Consider the following 15,643-nt stretch of genomic DNA (forward strand, 5'->3'; position numbering starts at 1 on the left):
ACTTTTGCTTCAATGACGAAGTAGAGTGAGTGCGGAAGCCTGAGTGTCTTCTACAAATGGGTAAAATAAAGATGATGATATATTACAGTTTAGTTTGTTAAATAGTTTTAATTTAGATTTACAGTTCACTGAAATATAGCCGGACCAATAGCGATATCTTCAGTCAGACAATGCAAATTCTGGTAACAATATACTGCGTCATGCCTATGAACTGGAAAACTAAAGTTTGAAATCTAAGCTTTAGTTTATATTGAATGACCGCCAAAATTTCATCAACTCTTGATCAGACCCAAGCAGTTTAGTATAAATCACACATAATGAAGATAAAGTGTTCAGAATATTCTGATTGTTCCAGGTTGGAGTACATATTCTATTTTCTGATACCTGTTTTCCACAAAAGGTTTGCCAAAAGAAAGAATCACATACTGCTCAGGAAACAAGGGTAAAAAAGAGGCTAAGTAACTATTTGGAATTCTCAGAGGAACATTTTTACAAAGAAGTAAAAAAAACCCGAAGTTTACCAAGTGTGCTCTCTAGAGGGAACAGTTTTTTATAGAATTACTTTTCTCCCTAGAGAATTTCTATTTTTGTTTTTTGATTCATTTATACTCCCTGTGTGATGTTTTTTTGGATGACTCAACTTCTGTTGATTAGGGTTTCTCTGATACAAGAGTTTACTAACTACTCGCAATCGGTACTCGCTTTGAGATTCAAAGAAACCATATTCCATCTTCTATAGTAAAATGAATATTTATATCGATTTTAACAGAAAATAGGATACCTCAAATGTTTCGACTGTATTATAAAATGAAGGAGAGGAGAGTAATAGCATTTACTGTCCTTTATTATAGGCATATATCGCATTATTGATTAATTTAATTTAAAAAAATTGAAAAAAAAATAAGATAAGCATCCTCTTATAAATCACTTATAGACAGAATATTGAAGAAAGCGCGCATCACCTAACAAAGAAAAAAGAATTATTTCTTCAAATGTACCTTTGACAATAAATTTTTATAAATAAAAGCAATGATTCAAGTTATTTGTTAAGCACTAAAATAAAAGTTCAAAGTCTGAACATATTATATATTAATGTTTTGTTAACTATTCAGCCAATATCTGCAAATGAGTAGGGAATATCCTCCACCACTTGCATTATATTGCATACTAGATTATCAGAAATTTAATTTGTAATACATTTTTATACATTGTGTCTAAAATTAATTAAGACGCTATTTTGTTTTAATAAATTTGCTTTGAAAAATCAAGCAACAGGAATTTTGCTTTTGGAGATGACAGTAAACTTTGATTTTTGAAATGACAGCACTTAATAAAATGCTTGCTCTCAAACCATATTTCTAATAAATAGATATTTCATTCTATCTATATTAACATTTTAACTCAGCGTTTTCTAAAATACAGAACTTTTAATTGAAAATGTTTATTAATGTACACAGTGAAAATTGACTGCCAAATCAGAAAAGTCAATCTTCGTCACTACGTTTAGCTACAAAAACGAAATGCGTTACTATTCCAAGTCGTTACACTTGTCAAGACCCTTACACCCTTCCAGATGACATTCTGCACTCTATCAATGAACATGGGTTCGCTGTAATGGATCCCCAAGTTGCACTGAGATTTATCCAAGAAAGAGGTCTGCGCTCATTCAGTAGTTTTGCGAAGTCGTTGAATGTTTTTTACAAAGGAAATTATAGCAATGAGCACCGAATCATAAGCCTTCGCTGCAGCACTCGTCGTCAATTAACACTACTTCTGAACATCATCTGATACCGAACATCACCTGTCCTTCATTTTTAAGAAAACAAGGGTGGTATTATGGTACTATTTACTATACCAGATTTCGTGTTCTGATGTGGACAGGTGCTTCATATTCCTCTTAGTCGAAGCATCGAACTTTTTACCGTTCCTTCTGTCTATGTTCATATAAATGAAATGCGTTTTGCCCAATATAAGTAACGATTTCGGAGTGCGAAAATCCACTTTGTTTCAATGTCCATATAACTGTATTAATGTAGTCAGCTTTTGTTTTTATGCAGACAAAATCATCTATATGGAGAAAAAGCAAATAGTATTTGGATTTATAAACTATTCTAATGATAAAAATGTTAATAAAAATATTTGCTGTCACACGATTTTACAAGTAAAACGTAACTTGGTAATATCTACCAAAACCTTTACGGCAAGTTACCATCAGAGTTAGAAAAACGAGGTGACTCTAAATTATTAATATACAGTAAAATGGTACAAGTTAAACTTCCACTATTTAGAAGTGTTCAATACAGTTCCTTTCAACATCAATGCAGTGTCGTAGGCAAATATTTTCAAAAGTTAAAGGCTTCAAGCTATCCATTTCTTGGAATCGATGAAAGATGTGCTTTTACAGCCTCATCAGTCTGATTTTCGTATGAAAACAATGGCCACTTGAATTTTGTTTTAGATTAAAAAAATATTAAATGATGTTATATACAGTAAGATATCAGAATAAGGAGGATTTTCTATCATTTTAATGTGCCTTTGTTCAAGAAATTTGACTATCAAGTTTGCTGAATGAGAAGATGCTTTATCATGGTGCAACATAAATCCCCTAATTTGGACATTTTAAAAGATTTCAGGAAGACACTTATTAGGAAAACAGTTAGTTATAGTTATCTTCTGTCGTTTGACATGATGGATTTGACTAATCCTGTACTTCTGAAGAAAAGGGCATGCATTACATGTTTCATTGCTTGTTGTCGTTTTACCATTGATAATCGAGATCAGGGATTCTCAACCGGTGGTCCTCGTACAACTGGTGGTAGGCAAGAGAAAAATGTGGTACGCAAAGAAGCAAAGTATTTTAACTATTAAATTCAAAAATTAAAACCCCAACATCCTGATTAATTTTTTTCTAAAACTTGTAAATTTATGCGATCTGAGCTTTGTACAAGAGTGGTGGTGGTAGTAGTAGTACTTTGTAGTGGTGGTACTAAAGGTTTTCAATTTTTGTTTAGATGATATGCGTTAGTCAAAAGGTTGAGAACCGCTGATTTAGATGATTTAGGTCCATACTTAACTTTCTTGTCTGGTTGGAACGCCACAAACGTTAGCAAAAACTGACGGTTAGTATAAAACTTTTCCAAATATAAGTATAGGAACCGAGAAACAGTATTAGAAGGTAAAATTCGTTATTTGTTGAAAATAAATTTTTTTATTAATTTGACTTTGCAAAAATATGAATATTTTCGCCACTTAAAACACCTATGTAATTGGCAGTAAATGATTATGACCAACGATTGCGAAAATAAAGGTCGATTAACGGGTAAGCATCACCAGTTCTCGTTTTAGGAATAATGTGATGATGACCATCATAAAGTAACTTTAGAATTTCTTTACTAATTTTTACATAATCCTTGTTTTGGCATTCTGTTAATTTAGGGAGACCAACGACAAAGTCATATTTTGGTATATAATTCACAAATAATCTATGTTTGGCAGAGGATTTAATCTTAAGTTCCATCTGTATCATTTGATAGGTTCAGGGATTATCATTCATTGACATTTTTCGTACGGTTCACACACATTCTGGGCCTGCAGATGACAAAGGTCTTCCTGTGTGTGCGTCCAAAAGGAGAGAAATTCGACCTCTACGAAATTTTGTAAGCCATATAAATACAATGGCACGACACAGAGCTTCATTTCCATATGTTATTTGATGATCTAACCGTACTTTAGAATCATAGAAAATCATAGTGTGATAATGCTGTGGTTTTGACACCATTTTATTTTCTTTAAAATGTTATTCTACGATAGATAAATTGCTGTTTTTGCCATAAATTATTGTCTGCGAACACAAAAGAGCTCAAATTTCCACATCTAACAAATAATTTTCTTTGAACGCATGCTGTTTGCCTCTGTCTAAAAAATGTTTGAGTTCCTTACGTAAGATTTCCCAAACAGCTAAATTATCAATTAATAAAATTTCATTAATTTCACAGTTCAGATTTCAAACTAAGGGCAAATAAAAATAGAAAGGTTGCAGTACTTGGGATACAAATGCACAATAGGCAACTGACTCTACGTACACAAAAATCAATACTTGGTCGACAGAAACAGACACCCGGAATTTTAGTCGAGCTAGTAAATCGCTTCTTTCATTCATTCATAGATGATATATCAAAGTACCACCAGTAGTAGCTTGTGAGATACCTCACTTTTAATGTAGTCTCCCGGATCACTTGGACAAGGAATCTGTACGCTTAGAGACAGAAATTTCTCAGGATTCCAAGAGAAACGTAGATTTCTGCAGTTAAAAATCCACGGTATTTAACCTCCTTGTGAACGAATGTTTCACAATCACGAAATCACAGCAATTAATCTCCTTATGTATATGTTAAATGTATATAAATGTCCAGTCTGAACGAATTATCGTGACGAAACCAAGGACAGATGAAACTTACTTTATTAAGGATTAGCTGCAGTTGCTCGTATAAAAAACAAACATCATAAAATAACAAAAACATTTTTAAGAAATACACATTACTTTTCAAAGTTTTAACTTCTTTTATGCAAAACCAACATGCTGTTGAAGCGTAGAAGATAAAATAAGAATCGTATCCTGCAAAGATTAATAACAACGTTTTGTCTTGCCAAGACAGGATTTTTTGCAAAAAAGATATTAAAACATGAAAGAGAAGAAAAAAAGTACGTATACAATACTTCAGGTTCCCAGCATGGCGGAGAACGAATCTGATATCTGAGAAGTGAGTGATTACATCCTGAACAAAATTGCTTTACATCATTTTCATTCTCTAGCCCATAATTTACCTAACATTATTCTTTTTTTAGGAAAACCTATATTTCTCTTAAAGATATAAAATGAAATATTTTTCAGATTTAGAAGTTAAAAAATTTAAAGTGTCCTTAGATGTGACGAATGGCACAATACATTTATAGGGCTATTTTATCGCAGAGCCTACGTACTAGTCACCACATTTATATACTTAAATACGAGGTAACAAGCTTATCATTCCCCACAAAAGTTTCGAAAATGCTGAAATGCAACCTTATGCGAGAAAGTTTTAGGAATCCAATTCGGAAAATTAATTCCCGAATTCAACAATTTACTTCTAAACCACCACAACAACAAAAACCACAATCCGTCGGAATTCCTGCTACTTTTAAATCAAGTAGTCGGAAAGCTGAAATTACGGAAAATGCTTAGTGCGAATGAAATTTTTTTGCTTTTCAAGTCACGGGTTGGAAATGGAAAACTAGCTTCGTAAGTCAATTTCAAAGTTTTTTTAAATTAAAGTGGTTGGCATTTTATGAAACTATGTTTTCATTCATTCGCTTTGTATCAAAAGTAAACATTTGACATGAAAGTGAAATTCTTTATTATTTACGGTCAACTTTGCCCCGAATGTGGACATTTCATTAAATAAGATACCATAATTATCATTTAATTAATCGAAAAACGCTTTCATTTTATCTGATCCTGCGTCTATATTTATACATCGGACACTGAAAAGGCTAAACGCTGCAGTTGCCTTCTCTATAAAAAATATGATTATTAATTTAAAGGTATATTCTTTGATTGGTAAACTTTTTTTGCTTCAGTTTTACTCCCTTGCACGAAGTAAAGGAAATTGTAATTGCGAAAAGTTTCGGTTGTCATATTTCAACACAAATATCGATATTGACTACTTCCGAATCCATTCGGACGACTTTTTTTTTTGCTTGACGAACAGGTCAATGCAGGACCGGACGGCTTTTTATGACAAATCGGGTATCGTCCGGTACCCGCAACTGTTTAGTTGAGTACTGGTTTTATGTTCCACAGCGTACACTACAACTGACCATATATATAAGTATACTTAATACATACCATATCATATAATGCATATCATAGCACTTACATTATCACTTACATATATCCTGTACGTACAAACAGAATAAAGTACCGTTTTTTACAAAACGCTATAATAATGGGACTGCTATAGCATCTAGTTTACTTAAAGTTTTATACTCCTTATGAAAAAATAAAATTGCAAGAAGCTTGACTCCTGCACTAAAAAAAATTACCGGGATATTTAATTTCAAAATTTGCTATTTTTGATGTCAATTTCGACTTGCCTTCAGGGATTGTTTAATTAAGACAGGATAATTAAAGGAGATAATTTTAAATGAAGTACAGCCAAAAATGTGAATAAGTAAATAGTTGATGAATGTATACAAGTGGTGTCCACTTCAAATTTTGTAATAGTAAACTATGATAAAACTATTTAAGTGTTTTCATTACTTTATTCGTAAAACTTTGGATTCATTAATATCTAGAAAATATCTCTGCATTTAATTGCTGAGGTAACTAGAAAAACTGTGTAACAATCAGGCGGTTCTTACTTCCTGTGAGAGTGGAAAGAAGCAAATGTAAATGGCTTCCCCTCGTACTCTCCGAAGAATCGACTATCACCCAGGCGGATATGGTATATTTCATTTCCGGAGCATTTCCCGTATTGTCTATGCCACTCTTCACCTGACATCTGACCTTCCCTGAAATAGAAAATCAGTTAGTTTTTGGTACGTATGCCGAAAATATTCCAGAAAAGAACACATCCAGTGGAACGTGTTTTGGTATAGCTAATATGAAAATAACAGAAAGATTTTATTAACATTGGCTTAAAAGATGTTTTCATTATTAACAATTACTTTTTATTAACTAATAAAAATACAATTTATGGTTTGTTAATTATTATTGTAATCATTAAGACTGGATTGTAAACAATGTATTCATTTTTAGGAATTATTTTCCTAACGCTAGTGAAAAATAAGAATGAGTGATAGATAATTTGAACTCAATTAAAATTTCTCAAAATTTAGAGTTTGAACCTTTACCTGCCTGCACAGAACTGCTGTAGAAAAGTTTAATTTTTCGGATATCATTAATTACGTTATGACAAACTACGAGAGAGTATCTGTGTAAAGGAAGTGATGATTTTATGGAGGATGTTTTATGGGACACTTTCTTACATGGGAAAGTGCTTGTTGATATTTTCAAATAGTTCTGAAGACAGTTATCAATCAATAGGTTTCACTGCGATAATTTCATTGTTTTCACAATGAAGAAATTTCATTCATATGTACATGCTTTCCAATTATAGATGCAATTGTTTGGCTAAAAGCCTTCAGTTCATCATATTTTGATTATATATCAGTTTTAAAATTCAGTGCACAACACATGCTTGATTTTAAATGATATATTTAAGATTGCATATGGCATTGTATAGTGTTCTAAAACTGATTAGTATGCATATAATTTGGAAATCAACTTTTACCATCATCATCAACATCAGTAATTAAAAAAAAATCGTCAGCCGTGGGAGTAGCCAACGAAAAATTCCGAGACTTGTTAGCGACATCAGGCGGTAATAGTTTTATTATATAAAGCTCATTGTTAAAATGATCTTAGATAAAAGTATAGTTTAGGGTACCCTCTTGGCGAAACTTGCCGATTTTGGGCGGTACATGGATACCGATTTTGTGCAATTCTTTGACTCATTTTGGCTTGCGAAGCGGCGATTTTCGAGCCAAAAATTGCCGCTACACAAAGCCAAAATAACAAGACAAACAATTGCACAAACTCAGTATCCATGTACACATCGACTTATTTTCACTTAAAAAAATTCCCGAATTGCACAAAAATGGCATTGCGCATTCCTTTGACTTTATCAATGTACACGTCTACCTATTTTCAATTCAAAAAAAATCCCAGAATTGCACAAACTTGCACTGCGCACTCCTTTTCCATGTACACATCGATATATTTTCACTTAAAAGGTTAAAGGAGCACCAAATCCTACAATATAGGCAAACAAAAAATACATAATCTCAATAAAATATTTTTTAAACCAAACAATAAAATAACATAAAAAAGGAAAAACATGTTATACATTTAAGCACTACCAAAACCAAATATTCACTTACCATGATATTCGAATTCACTTCGTACACCCAGAGCCACATAAAAATCAAAATATCAATCATACTCAAATGACATTTTTCAAACCAGGTACTCTTTCTGATCGAACGCTTCACATAGTGACCATCTGAACCTTTCTTCCTACAAACCCATTCAAATCCATCTAAACGGTTTTTACGTTCGACTAGACGGATATTCTTCCTACATACAGGACACGTATAATGGCTACTAAGTAAACCTTCATTTACACACCAGTCAATTAAAGCTCTTTTCCCCTTTCGCTCCAAATCGTACAGAAACTTCAAATTAATCTTACTACATTCGGCCATTCTACCGTCTAAAGAATCAAACCAACACACACCACAAAAACGCTTACAAAACATCCCATGATTCAAAATTTCCCAGGATCATGCACCCGATTACGTCATAATAGAGTTTCCATACCATTCAACTACTCAGGCTACCATAAATGAAACAACAACTTGGCGAAAAATCAAACAACAACTTGGCGATAAATCAAACAACAACTTTGCCATAATACAAGGGGTACCTTAAAGTCTACTCACCCTGATCTTATTGAATAGTTTATGCCGATTTTAGTTAACACTAAAGTTTTCCTAAAAGTGGTTTTATAGAACCGAGTAAGGATGCAATTAGTCTATAGAAGTCTGAAATATCAGCGCCAGAAGAAGAATGGTGTTAGCTAGACAAGTAATTCATATGTATTATCAATGGCATAGATAGATCCTTGAACTAATGAATAAATCAAGAAATGATGCACTGTAACATATGAATGTGAAAAATCTTTGTTCTTATGATACTTACATTTGTCATGCATATAATAGGGAGGATCATCAGCAAAGGAATGGTTCCTTCATGGGTGGGTTTACTGCAGTAGTCATAGAAGCAATAAGCTTGAATTTGCCTTGGAACTTAGGTTCACTGCGGAAATGGTATCCCAGCAGGAAACCAAGCTCTACAGGAGCTGAGCAACGACATGTAAAACCATTTAAGTGCCTTTGAACTTCTAAACGACAATTTCGGTCAAAATGGAACTTTGGAGTTTTTGATTATTTCGAATTCTAGTGAAATTTCCTTTTATCTTATTTGAAACCTAAACTACGACTGCTGATATGACTTGACAACTCATTTTTGAAAGCAGAAACAATGTTTTGCAAATCTAATCTTCACCAAAACGCTATTTAACACATTATTTCTTTTAAATGTTTTGTTTTACCAAGTTTTTTAACCAGATAATATAAAAATCTATATATAAAAATTTTACTTTTAAAGGATTTAAATTATATCAGACTAATCTCTTTTTTTCCCTTCTGATTCGACTAATATTTAGGAATTAAACTCTCCCTAAACTTTGCTTCTAGACTTACTTTTTCAAGAATTAGAAAGAGCAATGATATTAATAATTATATATTATGATTGCGTTTGTCCAGACGAAATTTAAAACATTTAAGAAAATAAACTAACATTTGAAATTGATGTTGAAATGTTTTCTAAAAAAACGTTAAATACGTACGATTTGAGAATGCGGAAACATGTACGGCCTGATCAAAAAATGTAAAATGGGGCTAGGTCTTTAGAATTCATTGCTAATAATATAAAAATTTGTGGTAGCGGTATGTTTGAATTAGATATTCTTAATAATTTCTTTTCCTATCCTTACTGCATAGGTAACTCTTAATTATATTTCTAATAATGCCAAAGCATACAGCAAGCATTATTTGTTTGCAATTAAAACTAATACGTTAAAAATATTGTACTGCTATTATACAAATTAATGATGGATTTAAAGGTTGCTCATTGTATTTAAGGTGAAAATGAAACCTGTATTTTTACAGAAAAGCACAGAAGCATTTAGACAATAACTGATATTAGGATTCTGACGCTTATATATATATAAAAAAACATTGTAAGTTTTAAAAGCTTTGAAGCAGAAAAATAATTTATTTAATATACCAAACAAGGTTAATAATTTAAAAAAATAGAGTATTTTAAATGTTTCAATTAAGTATTTACATTAAAAGTAAAAGCTTCGATAGAAGTTATCTTTCCTTTGATAAAACGGAGTGTTTTTGAAATTTTTCTCAAGTCTTAAAAATTCGTTAAAACTCATTGAAAATATGCAGATTTTTTTTATTAAAATAAAGAGAGGAGTCCAACATTTTCTGACCATGATCCCTACCGATAGATTTCTATCTGACAAGCATAATGCAAGAGGGAAAAAAGCGTCCAAGAATCATGGGTTTGATCTGCAAGCTTAAAACATTTGTAAGATTCTGTACCAGTCATAATTTTCGACCAAAATATTTGAATATATTGCTGCTCCAAAAAGTCCTCTCTTTTCCATGGCAAGTCATTACGATGCACTTACAAACGTTACGTTAGTCATTACGTTGCACGTTACGTACAGACTGAACATTTCTAGTAATTTCGGGAATGAAGACTCTTTGGAGAGTTTCCTTTCCTTAAAAATCTCAACCTCCGTCAATGAACTTATTCTCAGGAAAGGACAAGCATTCATTCACAAGTTAGAATGATTTTTAAAGCTTATTTTTTATTAAAATAAAAAATTCGAGATCAAACGAATTTTCTCCTGAAACTGGGATTCAGTTACACAAAATAAGTGTCGGAACTCTTTTATTAGGGGCTGCGGTGCGCTCTGTCAAGAATTACGATTCCTTTCAAAACTCAGAAGTTCCCAAACCGGACTCCAGAGCAAATTATACTCTAGTTATAATTAATGACAAGACAAATTCAAGATCACAGTAAGTACACAGAGTAATTACTTTCAAAAATTAAAAAAAAAATCATACTTACTGTCCTCTGGAAGTGTGAAGCAGAAGCGTAACAAGAGTTGAAGTCCCTGGACAAAGGCAGTTGTTGGCTAGCAGTGCGTATTTAAACTCGTCTTCGCAAACAACGTGTTCTAATGAGAAAGGAAAGTAAAAAAGAGAGAATGAATACTTTTGTAAATTAATGTTTTATATTGGATAATTTCATTAAAGTTTAGAATGTATCTGCGAAACATTCCGGACGTTTTTAAAGAATAGTTTAATGTATCTGTGTACATTTTCAATAACATGTTCATTGATGGCAGTATTAAAGACTGGAATATCATACGGTACGTGTATCTTCCGTATTCTAAGCCTTAGACATATCTACTCATAGGTTATAAGGTGTTTCTCCCACTTCCCTAGCGTGCCTTCGTGGTGTAACGGTAGCACGCTGGGCCGGTATTCCAGAGGTCCGTGGTTCGATTCCCGACGAAGGCGGTTGCATATTTTCCATCTCTCTTGCTTCCAAAAATCCTAAGGACTCTACAAGTGGCGCCCGAACTAAAAAAGGGTTGTGGATGATGATTCTCCGCACCCAGGATTTGGCGACTAAATCCCCTAAAAACCCTAGTCGCCATTTAAAAAGGGGAGTATATAAGGTATTTCTCCCACTTCCCTAGCGTGCCTTCGTGGTGTAACGGCAGCACGCTGGGCCAGTATTCCAGACGTCCGTGGTTCAATTCCCGCCGAAGGCGGTTGCATATTTTCCATCTTTCTTGCTTCCAAAAATCCTAATGACTCTACAAAGTAAGTGAATCTGCCAAAGCTCGGATGGGAATAATGGATGAGTTCTTAATATTTGTAATTATCGCGTCTTCGTCCACTTATACCACGTATTTTGAGTACTTGAACCCATTTTAAGAAAGAGTGGATATTCAAATTATAATAATTATTGTATCAATATGAAACCATTGCATAAAAGGTTTAAATATTTTATGTTTTAAATCATCAGAACTAATTTAAAATCTACGGTAAAAACTGTATAATGCATATAAACTATTCTACAGAGATAAAAGTAAAGTCTAAATATCGGGAACGAATGGTACATCTATATATCTTCACAGAATAAATTTTAGACAAAATACAGAAGGCATTTATCATAGGTATTAAAACTTTAAAGGATTACATGTGAAATTCAGATGCGTAAGGATGAAGATTGATTCCTATAGTATCCATTTAACTGCATGGCATTCAGGTTTTATGTTGTTTCGAAACTGAAATAATGCCTCTCATTCTTACGGCTCAAGGCTTCTTATTTGCATTGATATTCATATGCTTTCAGTATCGCCGTTTAGATGAAAACATTATTGAATCAGAGCGAGATGTTTTTGTATTCTAGTTTATTCATTTTCAAAAGAATGCAAAATATCTCATCTCTGCCGTCTTCTACATGAATTCAAATTCAATTACTTCCGCTTTCGAAAGTTTGAACTAAAAATTTTCTTTATGGTTTGAAAAAGTATATTATTAGTGTCTATAATAATAAACTTGAGTTAAAATAAAACGGAGTGAAGAAGGAAAAGAAATCTCTATAGAAGCATTTAATCATATTAGAGGTAGGAAGAATTATAAATGTTTTCGGATATGAATCCCAGGGAGTTCTCAAATCTCTCGAATTTTTTGAATACCATAAATATTTCAAATAAAAAATGTGATGAAAAGGAGAACGAAAGTTTACTTGATGTTATTAACAGTTTGTAATTAAAACAAACCCTAAGGTGCAATTTGCTTTTAAAGAAAAATTAATTAAAGGTATGATTACTTGATTAAATCACTTACATTTGAAGTTCATTTTATGAACATATATTTTTATCTAAAAAATATTTTAATAAAATATCAGAATTCAGTTGAAAGTTATAAATTCAGCTGCTTGGTTGAGTGGCTGAGCTGGTAGAGAATAAGAGTTACGTGCGTGATCCAATATTTATATATCATGAAATGAGTTACTAGAAGCATCCATTATATGCTAGTACTAGGTTATCTAAGTCCAATCTATTGAAAGGATCTTAGGAATAAGTTCTGAGAATTTAACAAAAAAAGCGCAGTGCTCTGATTACTTGGAAGGAACAGCAGATTTATCTTAAAGATGGCATATTGAAACAATGTACCTTTGAGGGCCACGATGAGAAGATATCGATAATACAAATTTCAATGTGTGGTAATATGTTTTAGTTTCAGCAACATGTTTCTATTTCATTTACATCCTTCCTTTTGCTTCATTTCGTCATGAGGTTCTCTCATTTTAGAATCTATTTAGATTTGAGTGAGAAGACGTTCTACTTTAAAGTTAGAAGAATGTTAATACACATTCTTCTAACTTTAAAACAGAACGTCAAGACAAGAATGTTAATAGAACGACAAGAATGTTAATAGAATGTTAGAAGAATGTTAAATGTTACCGTAAAGTTAGAAGACTGGACGTCAGAGATGTACGAAACTGTTTCTATCGCAGGAACTTCAGACATTCAAATTTAAATTAGTCTGTGGAAGGTCCAGAAATACATGACGCCCAAACACAGTCGAATCTTACTTAATTTGACAGCAAATAAGAACTGCTGAGTAAAATTGAAGTATGCAAATTAGTGGGGCTGCATTTGAAATACGTCATCTGCGAGGAGCATAAAATTTCATGTTTCAGAGCAGGGCTGCAAATTTTGCCGTGATATTGAGATTAAAAAATCTGGGATAGCCACTTTGCAACGATGACCTTCAAGCGCGATTTGCTCGAAGAACTGCAATAGAGAGTTATTGGACCACTAGAGGCAGCACAAAGTCAGACGGCTAAATATGAATCCTTCTGTGGTTCATAGACTTTGTCAACAGTTTCTAGTCAAAGATTCGACACCCAGGAGGTTCAGCCAAGGCTGACCAACCCCTACGACGAGAGCTAATGAGCGATATTTGTTGTTATGCGCACGAAGGAATAGAACTTAATCTTCGACTCAACTCAGATCCTCCTTTGATACAGGAACTGGCAGGTTGGTGTTAACTTCAACCATGTGTAGAAGGTTTCACAAAGGAGATTCGCACGTGAGGCGACCAGTGTATTTTTAGTTAGAACTATTACATAGAACTCGAATGTTTAGGAGTGGCAAAATTTAAGTTAATCCGTTATGTAAACTTGTGACCTATAAATAATGTTCGTTAAAGGTGGTTGCATGTTATAATTCCTTAAATATTTATTTGAGACATTACATATCAACTATAAAATTCTAAAATTAAAGAGAGAATTTTTTGAAATAGTAATAGCTTTAACAATGTATAAAACATAACTATTCAAATGGTGAATGTAGGGCATAAAGTCCAATTAAAAAAGCTCCTATTATTCTTTGATTACAAAGTTAAAATAAAATTTTCATGTAAAGGCTGTCTAGCTAATATTAAAAAAAACTGCTTTTTCAGAGGCTGGCCGAAAATTTAATACAGAATGTTATTCAACGTTTTCCTAGTTTAATATCTATGTGAGTGTTTCCAATAAAAGTCTGAAAAATTTGCTTTCATTTTAAAAGCATAAGAAGTAATTTATTGAATGAAATATTTTCTCTTATGTGATCCTACAGATAGATATTAGATATTGTATTAATGCTTAAAGAATCAACTAACATTTTAGGAGTTAATTTTAAATGAAGTTTTATAAACACCTAACAACAACATACAGGAAAACGATAAACTGAAAATGGAATTACACTAAAAAAGTTCTTAAAAGATCAGAGCGTGAGTTCAAACAATCACATCTCACTTCTGCAGTTCGCGTGTTTTAAATAGAGTATTTTGTCTATATCGTCGGTAGAGCGCGTTGCCGACGATATTCATTTGTTCAGTCTTCCACCCCTGGCTACGAAGACATCTCGGTAAGTAGCCAGAGGAAGAATTGCCTTGTTGGTTCTTTTACGCAGCATTCTTAGAAATGTTCTCTCTTTGTCTCCATTTCCAAGTGTAATACTTCTTCGTGAGATTACTCAATGGTCTTGAGATCTCTGCAAAATTAGGAATGTAGCGTCGATACCAGCTGCAAGTCTGAGGGACACTTTTTAGTTGCTTCACCTCCTTTAGTGAAGGAATTTGTTGAATGACATTTACTTTGGCAGGGTCTACTTCAATTGCAGGACTTGTGATATATTGTCCGAGGTATTTCACTTTAGAACAAGAAAAATTACATATCTTTCGATTGGTACGAAGCTTGAATTTTAAGAATCGATACAACACTAAACGCAAGTCTTCGAGATGCTTCTCAAAAAGAGAAGACATCACAATAATACCGTCGCGATAAGTAAGAGTGTTGACCTTTAATCCATTCCGGAAAATATCCATTAACCTTTGGAAAGTGGCTGGTGCTGTCTTCAATCCAAAAGGCATCCTTGTGAATTTATGGATTCCAAATTGACATATAAAAGCAGTTTTGCCTTTGTCCAGAGGGTACATCTTAACTTGGTGATACCCTGATTTTAAGTCTATGATAGACATATATCTAGTTTGCTTTGTATTATGAAGAGGTTCATCCATACGAGGCAGCGGGTATGGATCAGACTTAGGCACAGAATTCAGTTTCCAGTAGTCAACACATAATCACACATAAAGTCACCGTTCGGCCTGGGAACTAAAACAACGGGGGCTGCATATGGTGAATCACACTCTTTGATTATGCCTGATGTAAGAAGTGCAATCTCTTTCTTCAAAATCTCCTTTCTTGCTGGAAATAGTCTGTAAGGGTTTGTAGCCATTGGAGGTGAGTCACCTGTATCAATTCGGTGCTCGATGTAAGGAGTTGATTCTCCTCCCCCCCGGAGTTCTGTATTTTTATAATAAGGCATTAAAT

The 15,643-nt window shown here is 33.1% G+C and overlaps 1 protein-coding gene across 4 annotated transcripts in view; it reads right to left on the reverse strand.

Moving 5' to 3' along the window:
• LOC118189638 (potassium channel subfamily T member 1-like) overlaps window positions 1-15,643 on the reverse strand; it is a 567,007-nt gene that overhangs the window by 121,453 nt on the left and 429,911 nt on the right. For all 4 annotated transcript variants that reach the window (XM_085820454.1, XM_085820457.1, XM_085820455.1 and 1 more), the window contains 2 exons: window positions 10,811-10,919; window positions 6,400-6,549 (listed from right to left, as the gene is read on the reverse strand). In XM_085820454.1, the coding sequence (XP_085676580.1) occupies window positions 6,400-6,549; window positions 10,811-10,919 (259 nt within the window). The remainder of the gene's footprint in view (window positions 1-6,399; window positions 6,550-10,810; window positions 10,920-15,643) is intronic.

This window comes from Stegodyphus dumicola, chromosome 7, assembly GCF_044657685.1.
Source record: "Stegodyphus dumicola isolate Sdum_Otavi_A_Nest chromosome 7, ASM4465768v1".
Classification (NCBI taxonomy): domain Eukaryota; kingdom Metazoa; phylum Arthropoda; class Arachnida; order Araneae; family Eresidae; genus Stegodyphus; species Stegodyphus dumicola.